Source organism: Solenopsis invicta, chromosome 11 (assembly GCF_016802725.1).
Source record: "Solenopsis invicta isolate M01_SB chromosome 11, UNIL_Sinv_3.0, whole genome shotgun sequence".
In the NCBI taxonomy this organism is placed as follows: Eukaryota; Metazoa; Arthropoda; class Insecta; order Hymenoptera; family Formicidae; genus Solenopsis; species Solenopsis invicta.
The window spans coordinates 7,866,580-7,881,055 of NC_052674.1; the positions used below are offsets into that span (position 1 = coordinate 7,866,580).

Here is a 14,476-nt window from a genome sequence, read left to right on the forward strand (position 1 = left end):
TAATTAAAATAATCTTATTAGTTATTGTTAAGTATATTGCGAAAGCAAAACTGATTATAAATATTTATGCATGAAAAGTATTCTTAACAGATCATAATTATTCTACGGTAATAATTTCAAATTATTAATTCACGTACCAAGAAATCGAGAAATATCAACAGCAGTTTCTCATTTAATAAGACGATATTATGCTACTTTCTCCAGAGAGTCAGCCTTGGCAAAGTAAACTGGATTTCACGATACACTTCTCTCAATTTACTCTCGATTTATCATGACCGATGGTCAGTCAGTTACAGTTAAGTCTCGCTTTATATAAACTGTCGATGTTACTTGTTCGCACGTATTTGGCATCCATAGAAAATTTGATGTTAAAACGCTCTAATAATGTTAAATAAATTTATTTTGTGTAATATTGATGCGCCATTTAAGCGTATGAAAACGGAAATCAAGTGTATTAATTATTGATGCATATTAATTGCTTGTATGCATATTATTTGCATAATAATGCCAAAAAAATATTTTTGCGAAACTCACATATTACGTATATAATTTTTCCAAGCGTTAAAGTATTTTCATGGACCTTTAATGAATGTCACGTAAACACAAGAGGAGCTTAAAGAAATTTATGTACGTGAGTCTTATTCAATTAAAACGCAAAAGTTTATCACTAAATTAATTTGTTTAAACAAAATTTTCTTCGTGATAAAATGCGTAGCCAACTGAACGGATTTAACCATCGAGTAATTTGATTAAATAATTGATGGAATTTTCTTCAAATTAAATCGATTACATGACGGTTTACCGCATCGCGCTGTTCTGCACCTACAATTTAATTCTGATCTTTTGCCGCTCTATCGATTGTTTGTTTAGTCAGAATTGATTTACAAACCGCACAAAAAATATCGTGACAAGCGTGATACTTCTATGAATAAAAAAAATGTACCATTCTGGATTGTCATACAAATATCATTTTGCAACGTTTACTCAATTATTTTGTTTATAATGTAAATAACTTCCTAATAGCGTTTTACGATTGATTTTTATAAATCAAGTTGTTACGTTGCAATAATCAAATGATTTTCGAACCTTGTTTATTAATTATCTTTTCGTAATGAATACCCAATTCAAAAGCACTTTATAGGATTTGCAATATTTCCAAAAATGGCATTATCAACCTTGCTTCATAATTTCTCAATAAAACATTTAATTTCACACGATGGTCATGTAATTTACCGTAATCGATTTACGATCACGCGTTTTAAGGCAATCTAATCTAGTTTTGGGGTAATTTTAATTCACCAAACGCGCTGGCGCGCGAAATCATTCCCAATAAATCACGTAACCGATTTACACTCCGAAATTCCTCGCAAATCGGTGAATCGATCGAATTTCGGTAGTGGTATTAAATCGATTACACGCTTCGCCGCAGCGCCACGGCTGGTTCATGAGGGCGGACAGACGCGAAGTATCCCCGGCAGGCATCTCTTCCTGGCATAAAGCGAGGATAATTTTGGCCTTTCTAGCGCGTAGGGCGGACAGGCTGAATGGGAAAGCGAGCCGACTGGATCTTCGCTCGGTGGGTCGCGAAGACTTGATCGCACTTAGGCGGGCCTTCGAGTCGCGCACCCGGAAACGATCGCGTAATAATGCCCCGTTTTGTCTCCAAGTGCTTATCAGCCTCGGCCAGATCTCCAACTTGGAATTCGCCTGAAAGCACTCACGGTGCATTGCCTTGACGAGTATGTAATAACGACTTAACTGCCGTTAACTGAGGCGTACGAGCGGTTTCTCCCGTTCGTAAAGAGAAAGAAGGAAAGAGAGAAAGTGTAACAAGCACATTTTTCATCGGGATATGAAGACAAAAGAAAATTGTTAAAAGAGGTGACAAAATACAGACAAAAACATGCACATGTGCAAAAATAGAGCTTTATCAAATATGTCACTGTGAACAAAATGTAATCAATCTCCGTGCATTACAACGATCATTTTCATTAATTTTCGCACGTTTTTTATGTAATTTTTATTTTACGGTACAGTTTAATCAAACCAGGTAATTTTAATTGCTAGGTGGAATTGCGTTGCCATTAATTATTTGCTCGGCGTGTGCCTCGAAACAATTTGCAGAAAGGGCTTCTGGCAAGGACGGTCGGCCTGAGATCAGAATGCTAATGCGAGGCCCGCGAGCCCTACGTGTGTGTCGACATTCACGCTAGATTATCGTCTGCGAGCACTCCTGACGACGCCTCAGTCGAGTAGACTGTATAACAGTCGCATTATGTTGTGCAGGAGACGGCCAGTGAGAGTGTATGCGCTAGATACTTGGCGTATTCGCGCAAGAAGCGTAATTAAGACCAGGCCCGAGTTCTCTTGTCTCCATTTTGCTGTCTGTCGACGGCGAAATCGGACTCGTGGCTGAAGGCATGCTAGTTAATGCGACAAGTTGTAAGTTACATCGTCTAATACGCTCTTGGATCTGCTCGTAAATCCCGTCCGCGCCTGCTTAATTAAGTTGGATGCTCCGATTATCCAATGTCGCGAAGCAGACCGCGCAAAATCGTTCGTACGCCTCTATTTGTCTGAGATTCATATTGAAAAATACCTTAGTAAAACAATAATTAACTAACTAGACAAGCAGTGATTTGTTTTTTATCCAAGTAACTTTCCTGTTTTTTTTTGTTTTTTTTCGAGTAAATAAGATTCTCGCTTCGCGTTTACATTGGCGCGAGACGCGCTTCTTGATATTTGACTTTTCATGCTATATTTTAAATTTCAAAAAATTTGATATATAATACATTAAACTGAAAAAAATTTATTTTATTAATATTATTTTTTCACATATAAGAAACGAAAATGCCTAAATTCGCGTCAACATTTGTACCGTTACTCGTGTCTTCAACTACTCGATTACGCAAATGCATATTCTGTTACAAACTGCGCATCATGCAAAACCACGCAGCCGCCTAACTTGATTAATTAGTGTTTATACGAACGAACTTCTATTTCAGGAAATTGTATAAACTGATTAAAAGTTTGAAATAGCTACAGTTAGGAAACAAACGGCTGCCTAGTTGAAGCATCGAACAGACGAATCATCATCTAATTATCATCCAATTCTCATATTTTAAAATTGGTTCACAATACTACAATCTTTTAATATTAATTTCAATATTAATTTTTTCATATTTAATTATTAAATTTATATCACAAAAATGTCGAGATGATACGATTTTCACGGAAGAGAAATAAAGTGGAAGTGAAAGTCAATTTAACTCGATACCATCTGATTGCAGCTTCGGCTGCTCATCGAAGTGTGAATGTAGAATGGAAGATGTTTGCAGAATCGAAATTCTATTTGCGAAGTGAAATGGTCTGATTACAAATCTATTCTACTACACGCAACGTGTAACACAAGATACCATCGTGTTTACCATCACTGAACTTCTGGAAAAGAATGCATGCAATTCAATTTTGCTTCGACTTTTTTTCATCATTGACATACAAATTAATAATTTATTTGAATAATGTTAATATAATATTGTTAATATAAAAATGTATATTACTCCGACTAATTCTATTTTCTAAATCATTTATTGTCATACAGAAAGATATATTGACGTTTTATTATTCCAAAGAAATTCTCAAAATCTTAGCTATTGTTTGTTTAGGTCAAGATTTTGTAAAATCACAAATTTACAAAATTTGTAATATTTAATACCAGAAAATGTCGAATTTATAAAAATTTTAATGAAATTATATAACAATATATTTATCAACTTTTTAAAACAAGCTTCTTTGAGTGCAAATTACGAGATTTAAAAATTCTTAACATATTTCTTTCAATTAGAGATTGAAATAATAGAATGTTTGGATGCAATATATTTCCTCTTTTCAATCGATGTACTACTATATATTTAATATTATACATCTTATATTAGTACATATTTATACTTCAGTTTCCCAATATTTTGACGCATTTCTCTCTATGTATACATGTTGTTTTCAAAATAGATCTATAATTACCAAAAAATAAACTCAACAAAACAATTTGGAAGTAATATACCAAGTTTTAAATATTTAATCGCCAAATTGTACGAAATACTCGTCATTACAAAATCGAATGTAAATGCATCACTATAAAACGAAATACAGTAATTACGCGAGGTGCTTTATCGAGTCACATAAAACTATCGACACATATCGAGGTGTTTTCAATATGTTAATAACTGTGTAAACACAATGACGTGTTAAAAGCCAGCGAGAAATAAGCCAACCGATGTGTACAAATGAACACGACTCTATGAATCGTCAAGTTAAACAGAAATGTTGAATGAGGAAAGTAGACAGTTATCAGGCGGAAATATACGCGGCGTTTACAGAATTAAAGTTCGTTTAAACATTGGTACAAGCTGCAGATAAGCTCGAAAACTGTCATGTCTCTGTAAACTGTATGTTATAGAATTCTGCGAACCGTACTTAACCATTTTTAGATTTCTCAAATATGTTTTACGTGATCAATAATAAGATATATCTGTGTTTAATAAAAAAATTTTACATTTTAGAAGAATTAGAATCTGTATTGACTATCAATATTTATTCTTTAATTATGATCAAATAATATTAGGAAGAAGATATTTGATTATAACCATTTTGCGAACGTGTCGAAAATCAAGATTAAAGAGCTTGCATATAATGCAGCTTAATAGCATAACGTAGTGACAAAGTACATAGAAAATTGCATGTTGAATTCAAGAATATCCACTTTATATTCCCGTTACAGTATCTATAGGGCCATCTTTATGCTAACGTTAACACATCGCGTGTTATTTTTCACGCATGACATGACTAATGCGTCCTTTCTACGATCAAAAGGACTCACAAGGAGCGATGTAAAAGATATAAGAGATTAAAGTGATGCATAATTACACTGCAAGAGCGTTACACTGTAAGAGCACTGTTGTTAAGATAAAAGACCGTTAACCCCTTCTTTTCTATTTATCTTTCCTTGAATAAAAAAATAAAGCGCGAATCTCTAAAATAAAAATTACAAAATTATCTTTGAAATGTCCACAAAGCATCACTCATATATTTGTCTCATTTTCTCTACAGTATATGAAATAAATATTGAATCAGTACGCGCGCGCGTGTGTGTGTGTGTGTGTGTGTGTGTAGAATGAATATTGAAACGACGTACTTTGCGCAAACAGTTATTTGTGGTACTGGAAAAAATACCACCGCGTTTTATCGGTTAAATTAATTTCCCTCTCTTTTCTTTCAAATTTATTCAACATTGATTTCATTCACAATTTTAATATTACACAACACTCATAAAAGAAAACTTATAGTATCTCTATTAAAGAAAGAAAATTTTACTTTTGCTGTTTGATTTATCAGATATTCCATTCTAAACAGTTTTATAATTATATTTGAAGTAAAATGTTTATGAAGTAAATTTTCTCGTAAATAATGAAGAAACAATTTTATTCCTGCTTTTGTGGTATAATTTACCAGATACTTACAAGCATTATGCACAGTTCAATAATTAATAAGTTTGTATATCCTCTAACAAAAAAATAAAGTAAACCATGTATGTATAATACGTTATTAAATTAATCGTACAATTAAATACGTACTCTTAGAAATCAGATTTCTGTTGAAAGGTATTTTAATTTATTTTATCCAGTTCATTGATGCGTACTTAGCAATATAATTAAATATTGATTTAGCATAAAAGGAAATTATTTCAATGTATGTATAAAATGTTATTAAAATTCCTGATTTACCTAGATTTCCAGTTTGCAATTTCACACAATATGTACTTCTCTAATAAGGACACCTCTTTTTTTATTTATCTACCCTTTACTAAAAAGATAAACCTTTTTAAGTATTAAATACTAAAGATTGAGAAGAAGCAAAAAATTAATTACTCAAATTGCTCCATTGTTACACTGCAACTGCTTCAGACATATTTTATAAGCTGAAGGTCGCAAATCCACTTTTCTATATAACGTCGTACAGCTTTAATTTAACGCATGGTGATAGCTGTCGCGAATATGACAAAAGCGAGCACGCAATTGCGATATTGATCGCTATACGTTACGCGAAAGACTCGATAATTTCTGTCGAGTGTCGACGTTGCTGGTGGAACAATAACGCAAGGGTAGACAATCGTCGGTCAGATATCGGGACGCGCACGTTCGCAATTTCACCGCGATTTCTCGCAATCGTACGCGTGTTTGTTCGTGGCGCGTAAATGTAGTACAGCGCTTACGCGCTCGTTTTATATGGGCGACGAATTGACCTGTCTGGACTTCTGGAAAAATCCAGACAACGTGAAAAGCGCGCACGCTGGCAGTGCTGCTGACGAGATTGTTCGCACGCACAACAATGGAGTGATGAATTGCTCACTTTCGCAATTGGAAGATGTTCTCTCTGTCGAGCTGAAGACGGATATATAATTTATTTTGAATGCTGCTTGGATGCACTTAAGTAATTTTTCAACCATAAAGAATTCAAGGAAATGCATATTATAAAAAAAAAAATTAATCGGAGAAAGAGAAACTTACTTCAGTTATTAAATAATATTTGATAAAAGGTTAAGTATATTGTATCTCTACATACTTCTAAACAATTTTTTAACAATTTTTTTTTGCTTTGCATATTTTCTCCTTTCAAAAAGATTTATCGCATCTGTTTTGTTTCGAAATCTGTGCAATTAATAAAAAAGAGAAAATGGTCAAACGATTCAGCGGAAAGTTTCAAGTCACATCTTGCCAGTTGGAAGATTGAGAATTTAAAGATGCTTGTCATATCTCTAATAATAAAGAATGAAAAGTTGTGACACCTTTCTACATTGAAAGTGCAATGTTTCAAATCGCGCGATATATCCCATTCTTTATTTAACCGCGAAATACACCGAATGAATCGTCAATCTTGATTATTGTGGAAGGCATGCGGATATTCGTGACAACAAACATGTATATGTATATATGCATATCGGTAAACTTATGACAGGGACAAATGGTGTTTTCGAAAATGCTTCAGGTGGCGTTCGCAACTATGCTTATAATCGCTTAAGCGGCGTCGGATTAGCGTAGCATATCGGTACTTCAAGGGCAATCCCTGCTTGATATCGCTTGAACTTCGCGCGTAGTATCGCACCCGCTTCATGAAAATTTCATAAAAATTTGCATGAATGGGATGCACCTGCGAACGCCGCGCATTATTTGTCTTTGTCAAGCTGTTCTACGGCGACTTCGGAAGTACTTCGCTCGCGTGGCCCGCGCGCAAATGCATTTTCTCTCTGAGAGACAACCGGTCCGTCGTCGTGATATCTTAAGTACCGTCGACAATTCTTTTCATCCCGGCCAGATCTGTCTCTGCTCTCGTTCTCTCTCGTGTCCTCTCCGTAAGCATCGTCGGATAGCGCGAATAACTCGCGAGAAAAAATTAATGAAAATTGCTCGAAGCAGATCTTCGTGTTTCTGACATTCTGTGTATCGGGAAACAAATGTGCGATATTCGATATGCATTAGCATATCAAGAGCGCACATTCGAAGCAATGGTTGGAAAACACACTCTCAAATTAACAATGTACGCGATAATATAATGGAACAATCTTTCGAGTGAGATTTTTCATATTATATAAATTGTAATTTTTTTACAATTATTTTATATTTAACATTGTCATTGCACCATTTCAAATTTGGTTCTGCATTTATTATTAAATAAATAATATAAGAAGCTAATTTAGCACGTAGCTTCTGATAGTTAATGTTAATTTTGACATTGTTATGATATTTATTTTTATTTTTAATCTATAATTGCGAAACCTTTTCGTCGAAAATAAAATTAAACTGCTAAATAAATTATACATATATACGTGTAAAACTCAAAACGCAATATATTGAACGATTTAGCGTTCAATTCAAGATCAGCACATGACAATGTGAAAAGAAATCACAACACAAGAATGAAGGAACAGGGAATAAAACTTATCAAAAGTCTGTCGCCGCATTGGAGTGCAGCCGACAGCGTACGAGGATTTGATTGGATAGGTCGCTCGATTGCATATTGCATTCGACGAATATCGAAACCCCTTGTGCTCAATTAAATCCACGACAGCGCGGCCGATGGAATATCGAATTCGTGGAGTTAAATCGCCGGATGATAAAAAAGGAATTGCGTTTGCGAAATCATTTCGCTGCAAAAAAAAATATGGATGAAGAACAAGTGGGCGAGGAGGAAAAATATTGACACAATGCAAAGTGTCGATAATTTTGGTTTTTCTCTGCGCGGTGCAGTGTCCCCATTATGTCATACATCTCCGAACTGATCCATTCGTAAATGGCAGTTCTTTGTCAACACCCGTTATAACAAATACTTTATTTTGCTTTCGTTTGTAAACATTTTCCGATAAACGGACAAAAATAACATCAAACATATATGAAGCAGAATGTAGAAATAAATTCATATATCGAATATTTATATTTGATCTTATCAATTAAGTATATTACTTTTATCGAAATCATAATAAAATTATATGCCATCGTATATAACATGGGATTCCTCGGAAAAGTTGATTCTATTGAATAAACCTTTCTACTACCATATACGTTCCATTGAATTTTAAAGTTTCCGTGACTCTGTAACAAAGTTTCTCTTGCAGAAACTCAATGTACGCTCTTAAACTAAAGAAAACGTTTTAATGGTACAAAAGATAAATCTCTTTTTCAGGATATTAAATTGAATCAAGTAATTTTTCTCATGAATAAAGACAGAATTAAATAATGTTTCGATATGACCATTGCATTTATAAATGCAATAATTTGCGCATACAAGATATATTTATTATGTAAAAATCTATAATGCTTTTATCATATGAACGTATTTTCTTCGAATAACACTATTTCTTAAATGCAAAGTTTCATGTAAAGTTTCATATTCCATGATGGTTATATTTTCGTATGATACGATACAATGTTTTGATTTTCGTAATGTTCGAAATATAATTTATGCAAATTACTGAAACACGCATTAGTTTAACGTTTCTGTATTGTCAAAAATATATATATCTCTGCTTATTGTTGATATTTCACCGACTTTTGTGTAATACCAAATGACCGGGTGCGTCATAGAAATTTTGGAAACACGGGAATTATTTGACGTGTGCAAAATGCTAGACTTTTACTGGGAACAAAGAGAAATTAAATTATCGCCCAATTCTGCGCGAAACGAATCGCTAGAGCAGGTATTACTCGGATTGAAAAATCCATCCGCGCATCGTGACTGCGAAAGCCGCGTCAAAGCTTTGAAACAGAAAACCGATAGGAACAACGTAAAACTATCCTATGTCGATCCCGTTTGATTTTACGTACTTGCCCAACTTTCATCACTATTTTCTCTGTATTGCTTATTTCTCAACCGGATTTTCCAGGCCTCTGTTCCTTTACCTAACAATTCCCGACATATATCAGGATAAATGTTGTTTCGAGCTTTCAAACGTTCCATTATGTTTCATAATAATGTTATCTTTTATGTCAAAAATATATTTTTATATTCCACACGAAAGATTTATGAAAATAGATTTCGCATCTATTTGTCATTATTATTTTTCAACGGGATGACGACGAATTTAGTTTCAATATTGTAAACACGATTATTTTAGTTTAGAACAGCACACACGTAGTCTTTTTTTTATTTTTAAATTAGCAATCTCACTTAGTTACGATTTTTAGCGTTTAAAATATATAATTTTGTTATCATATTATTCTATACAATAAATTATAGTTGATATTAGAGTTTATGATACTAAACTATAGAAATTATGCTAATTTGTTAAATTAGAACGATAAAAATTGATAAAATCGGATCAAGTGTCGGTGATCGTAAAATCGTGTCATGACACCATGTGCGATTTAGAGCGTGCTATCGATGCAGTTCTATGTATGCTCGATTCTGAACGATTCACTATGGTTCAATGCGACTTAAGCTCGGAACAGAAACAGGGCATTGTGACGTCAATGCACGCTTCCCTAACCCTTTGTCATCGCATTACAGCCGATCGACGGTAATTTTGTTGCACTGTAGAGGAAACAAAATCTGCGCGAGCGTGATTTTTAACGTGTCTTTTTTACGTTACTGTTTGCATAAAACATCACACGATTTCCTATGTTTGTCTTTTACAAGCGAGAAAGGTGTAACTTTTAATAAATTATTATAAATTACTATTATTAAATTAAGCAGCATGCGTTTTAATATTTTTTGTTGATTTTTATTTTAGTTTTAATGATAAAAGGCAATATATAATATATTCAGTAGCGAACCACTTAATCAATTCAAAAAATGTAGACACAAAAGCTCTTTTGAAATTATAAACTTCTTTTTCGATACATGTGCAACAAAATTTATTGCGGTTGCCACAATGCATGAATAATAAAGTTATACGAAAATATGTATGCAGATAGCATGGTAATTGGTTTTTTCAAAATTCTGATTGCTTATGTCATCAAAAAACAATTTTAGTAAAAATAATGTTATTCGATAGCATACAGTAATTTGGTTTAATATCACTCAAACTTTAGGCCATTTTCAAAAAGTAGTATTCCCCATTTTGTCTTCAAACGTATATGTAGATAATTTGGTAGATAAAAATATTGCTTTGTGTGAGAATATCGTTATATAGATGTACTAGAGAATATATACATATATAGTTAGATTAGTTCTATTTACGTTCAGAGAGATATAGAGAAAAATTGCATATATCGTATATTGAGAATTCTCTATTAAAAGATTTAATCAAAGTTAAAATATTAATCAAAATTATTGCTACATTGTTGATTATTACATTGTTTTAAAGAGCATTTTAATATCTTTTTCATTGTTATCCCCTATTTCGAAAGTTATTACCGCTTATCGCAAAATTATGCAGGAATATTGCCCATTCTCCGATTTTCCTATCTCTGATCGAAATCTATGAGAAACAACCTCTCGATATCACAATTTATGACCATATCAGTACAAAAGCATTCTCTCTTTCTCTCTTTTTCTTCGTGCCCGCATTCCATCACATACAAACAAAATTTTTTTTGCTATTCGAGAAAGAAAACGAGACAGTGGTTGCAAAAGAAGAATGTCGATCTCCAATTAAAATATCTCATAAAGAACGATAAGCCTGTCCCTACCGGTCGCAGTTATCAAGGTGAGTCGCGATTTACCCGCCAACAGATCGAATCTGGTTCTGCTCCTCTCGCTGTCCTCGTAGCCCTCGAGGTCATCCTCATAATCGTCGTAATCCTCAGGGACGAGACGTTGGTCCCCATCATTGTCGCTGACATTTCGCGAAACAAGATTGTTGCTGGGTGGACCCCTCTGAGTGGCCTGTCGCACGCGGGCCCGATGATTGTTACTGAAGAGGACCGACGGCGGCGGCGGCGTCGACAGCTGAGAGCCTTGAAGGCGACGCTGAAGGTAACGGGCCAAAAGCGCTTGTACCGCGTCTGTCTCCGCCGTGCCTGGAAGACAGAAAGAGAGACTCGCTCTCGTGATCAGTCGACAACATCTTCCCGATTTTACGATATCCCGCTGAGTCCTTACATCCGCATTCTTACACTTTGTCTTTTTCCTCTCGTCTCGTCTCGTCTCGATTTTTCGCCATCTATTTCTCCTTCCTCTTATTCTTTTTTTCTTTCTTATCATCAGTTTTCTCCCATTTTTCTATGATGTTACAGTGCTCGCATTTCTCTTTCGCGAGTTTGGAGACAAAAGACCTCGGGGCTCGATTCAGGGTTGTCGTTTGTCGAGGGATCCTTCTTCTTGTGTCATGTACGAGATGCATCGCGTGTGCATCCTCGTGCAAGCGTAAAGATATGCGCGATCCACGCTCTGATGAGACGGGTTCGGCGATGAGTAATAATCCCTTCAGCACGGTAGTGGATCAATAGAGATATGGTAGACTCGTTAGAACCAGAAAAATAATTATGCGGGCAGAAAAAAAGAGAGAGAGAAAAATATCCGTAGTTGCAAGAAATAAAAGATTTTCAAAATAACAAAGAAACGCACAAAACCTTCCGGCAAATTTTAAATCGTTCTAAATGTTATTGTGAATAATAGTAATCAAAGAGTGTTTTTTCAGCATATACATAGCAAATGTTATCAGCAACTGTAAAATGGCATACAATTATAACGATAAATGACAGCAACAAAGCAATAAATTTAGTAAACGAAGATTAAATATGTATAACGTAAAAGAAATGATTAAAGAGACTGTTCTTTGCTTTTGAATACGCGTAAACATCGACGAACGTGCTCATAATGCGGAAACAATATACGGCAAAATACTCGAGTCCGCAGGATGCTTTATTAGAGTCTCTGCCTCGTCTGCGTTTGATGTTCGAAGAGCTTTCGTGAATTATTGTTTAACGTCAATGTACATGCGACTCATAGTTACGTCAAAGAGATATACTAAAATGAAAGGAATTATAAATCATTCGATATCGCATTGCGATCGTAGATACAATCAACACTGATTAACATCAAAGAACCATTGATAATTGCGTATAAGGAAAGAAGGCAATTGCTAATCTAAGTTCATTATCCATTATTGCTAATCACGCGAATCATACACATGCAAAAGTAGCCTTTTAAAGAATTTATTAAAATCCAAACCAAGCTCCATATATTTAAATGTATTTAGCGTTTATGTTTACTACATGTTTATTATTTCCTTTAAAAAAAAAAAAACATTTTTGACGGATACACATATTAATATCTTCATCACATTTTTATTAAATACACACAAATATGAAAAATCTTACTAACAATAATTTATGACAGCTGTTATATTTACATTAAATATATGAAGAATGATTTGTTATAGATATATAAAATTTAAATTTTAATAATAAATATTTTTGATATGATTTTTATTATCTGACGATTTCAAGCATTAAATAAACACAATAAAAAAGTTTTAATGGATTTTCAATAGATTTGCAATCAACATTATTTTTAATACTTTAAGGTAATCGATATGTTAACGTTTAATCAGCTTAATCAGAATTTATCAGCAACTTCTGCTAAAATTCATGAATTTGCATCTACTAAATTGTGCGCGTTGTCATCGTTAATAGCAGAAGACCATCGAGAGCGTGATTTATCTTGAAGATTGAAATCACCTCGTTTAAATTCAGCGAACCATCTTTTGCATGTTGGAATTGATACAGCATTCTCTCCAAATATATCACAAATACTTTTTACGCTGTATTTCGAATATTTGGTTCCTCTCCAAAATTCGTACATCATTAACATACCTTTATTAATAGTGCAATAAAAAAATTTGTAAATTCATCGTAAACCTATCAAAACTTTTAAATTTACAATGGATTAGTTCCAGACTCTCAAAATTTAAGTCCAATTAATGAGTGGAAAATAAGCTAATAAGAGTCAGCGCGGGTCAAAGAGCGCAATTACAAGTATAGATATTAAATCATTTATTCCATTCAAAATTACAAAACGTTTGTAATTTTGAACTGAATAAATGATTCAATCTATACTTGTAATTGCGCTCTTTGACCCGCGCTGACTCTCATTAGCCTATTTTCCACTCATTAATTATTTTTAATTTACCTAATACAATACTTATATATATATATATATGGTTATTATGCATATGTAGTCTCATAGATATATTTTTTTCCAATTAAAACTGTAAATGGTTAATGTTTCTACTGGGATTTTCTAAAACATAAACGAACGTATTACTAGTTAAATGTTGCATGAGTTCAAAGGTAACGCAGAAACGAATAATTAAAGATGCGGTGGACTAAACGACGATGTCGCGAGAGCTGTTGGAGGATTTGCGGCGACAAGAAATCCAATTTTCGGCGAGGTCCAGCACGGAGGACGAGTGCAATTACATCGATTTCTAGGAGTAAGCTTGTGCTCCGACACGGCTGTCTCGTAATTGAATTGGATCAATTGTATCGCACAAATCCTATCATTTCTCCCCTCGATCCTCATCCTACTTTTTACCTCGATACTTTTTGTTAAACGAAGACGCTCGTCAAACTGTTATTCTGGCCAGCGGCTTCTTGTAATTAAATCCTACAGGCAAACGTTGATCCCATTATGAAAAAGCATCTGGCAAACCGGCGGAAAACGAGCGACGCGCCGTCGCGCGCGCACTCTGTTTTCTTGTTATATTTCGCGCAAGCTGGAAAATGCACGCTCGGCTTGACCGCAAAGGATCAACCTTCCGGCACGGAGGTGATGCCCCGGCAAGGCTTTTCAGAATCGCCACCTTTTACCTGGCGCAAATCTTGTTAGCCTTGCTTTCGCGCGCGCAAACTAATTTGACGAGCGTACATTAAAGTAATTGACAATTTATTTGCACCACGTCGTTCGTATTTATCAAGTTAGCAATGTATTTTTTTTTTATCCGAGTATTATATATGCCTTCCATTCTAACTGATTGACAGAA

The 14,476-nt window shown here is 34.3% G+C and overlaps 1 protein-coding gene across 5 annotated transcripts in view; it reads right to left on the minus strand.

Annotated features, from left to right (window-relative positions):
* The window catches only part of LOC105205510 (CD209 antigen-like protein 2), a 99,369-nt gene that overhangs the window by 31,196 nt on the left and 53,697 nt on the right, over positions 1-14,476 (minus strand). For 4 of the 5 annotated variants that reach the window (XM_039454906.1, XM_039454908.1, XM_039454907.1 and 1 more), the window contains exon 4: positions 11,181-11,510. In XM_039454906.1, the coding sequence (XP_039310840.1) occupies positions 11,181-11,510 (330 nt within the window). The remainder of the gene's footprint in view (positions 1-11,180; positions 11,511-14,476) is intronic. The other variant, XM_039454910.1, reaches the window with a different exon arrangement.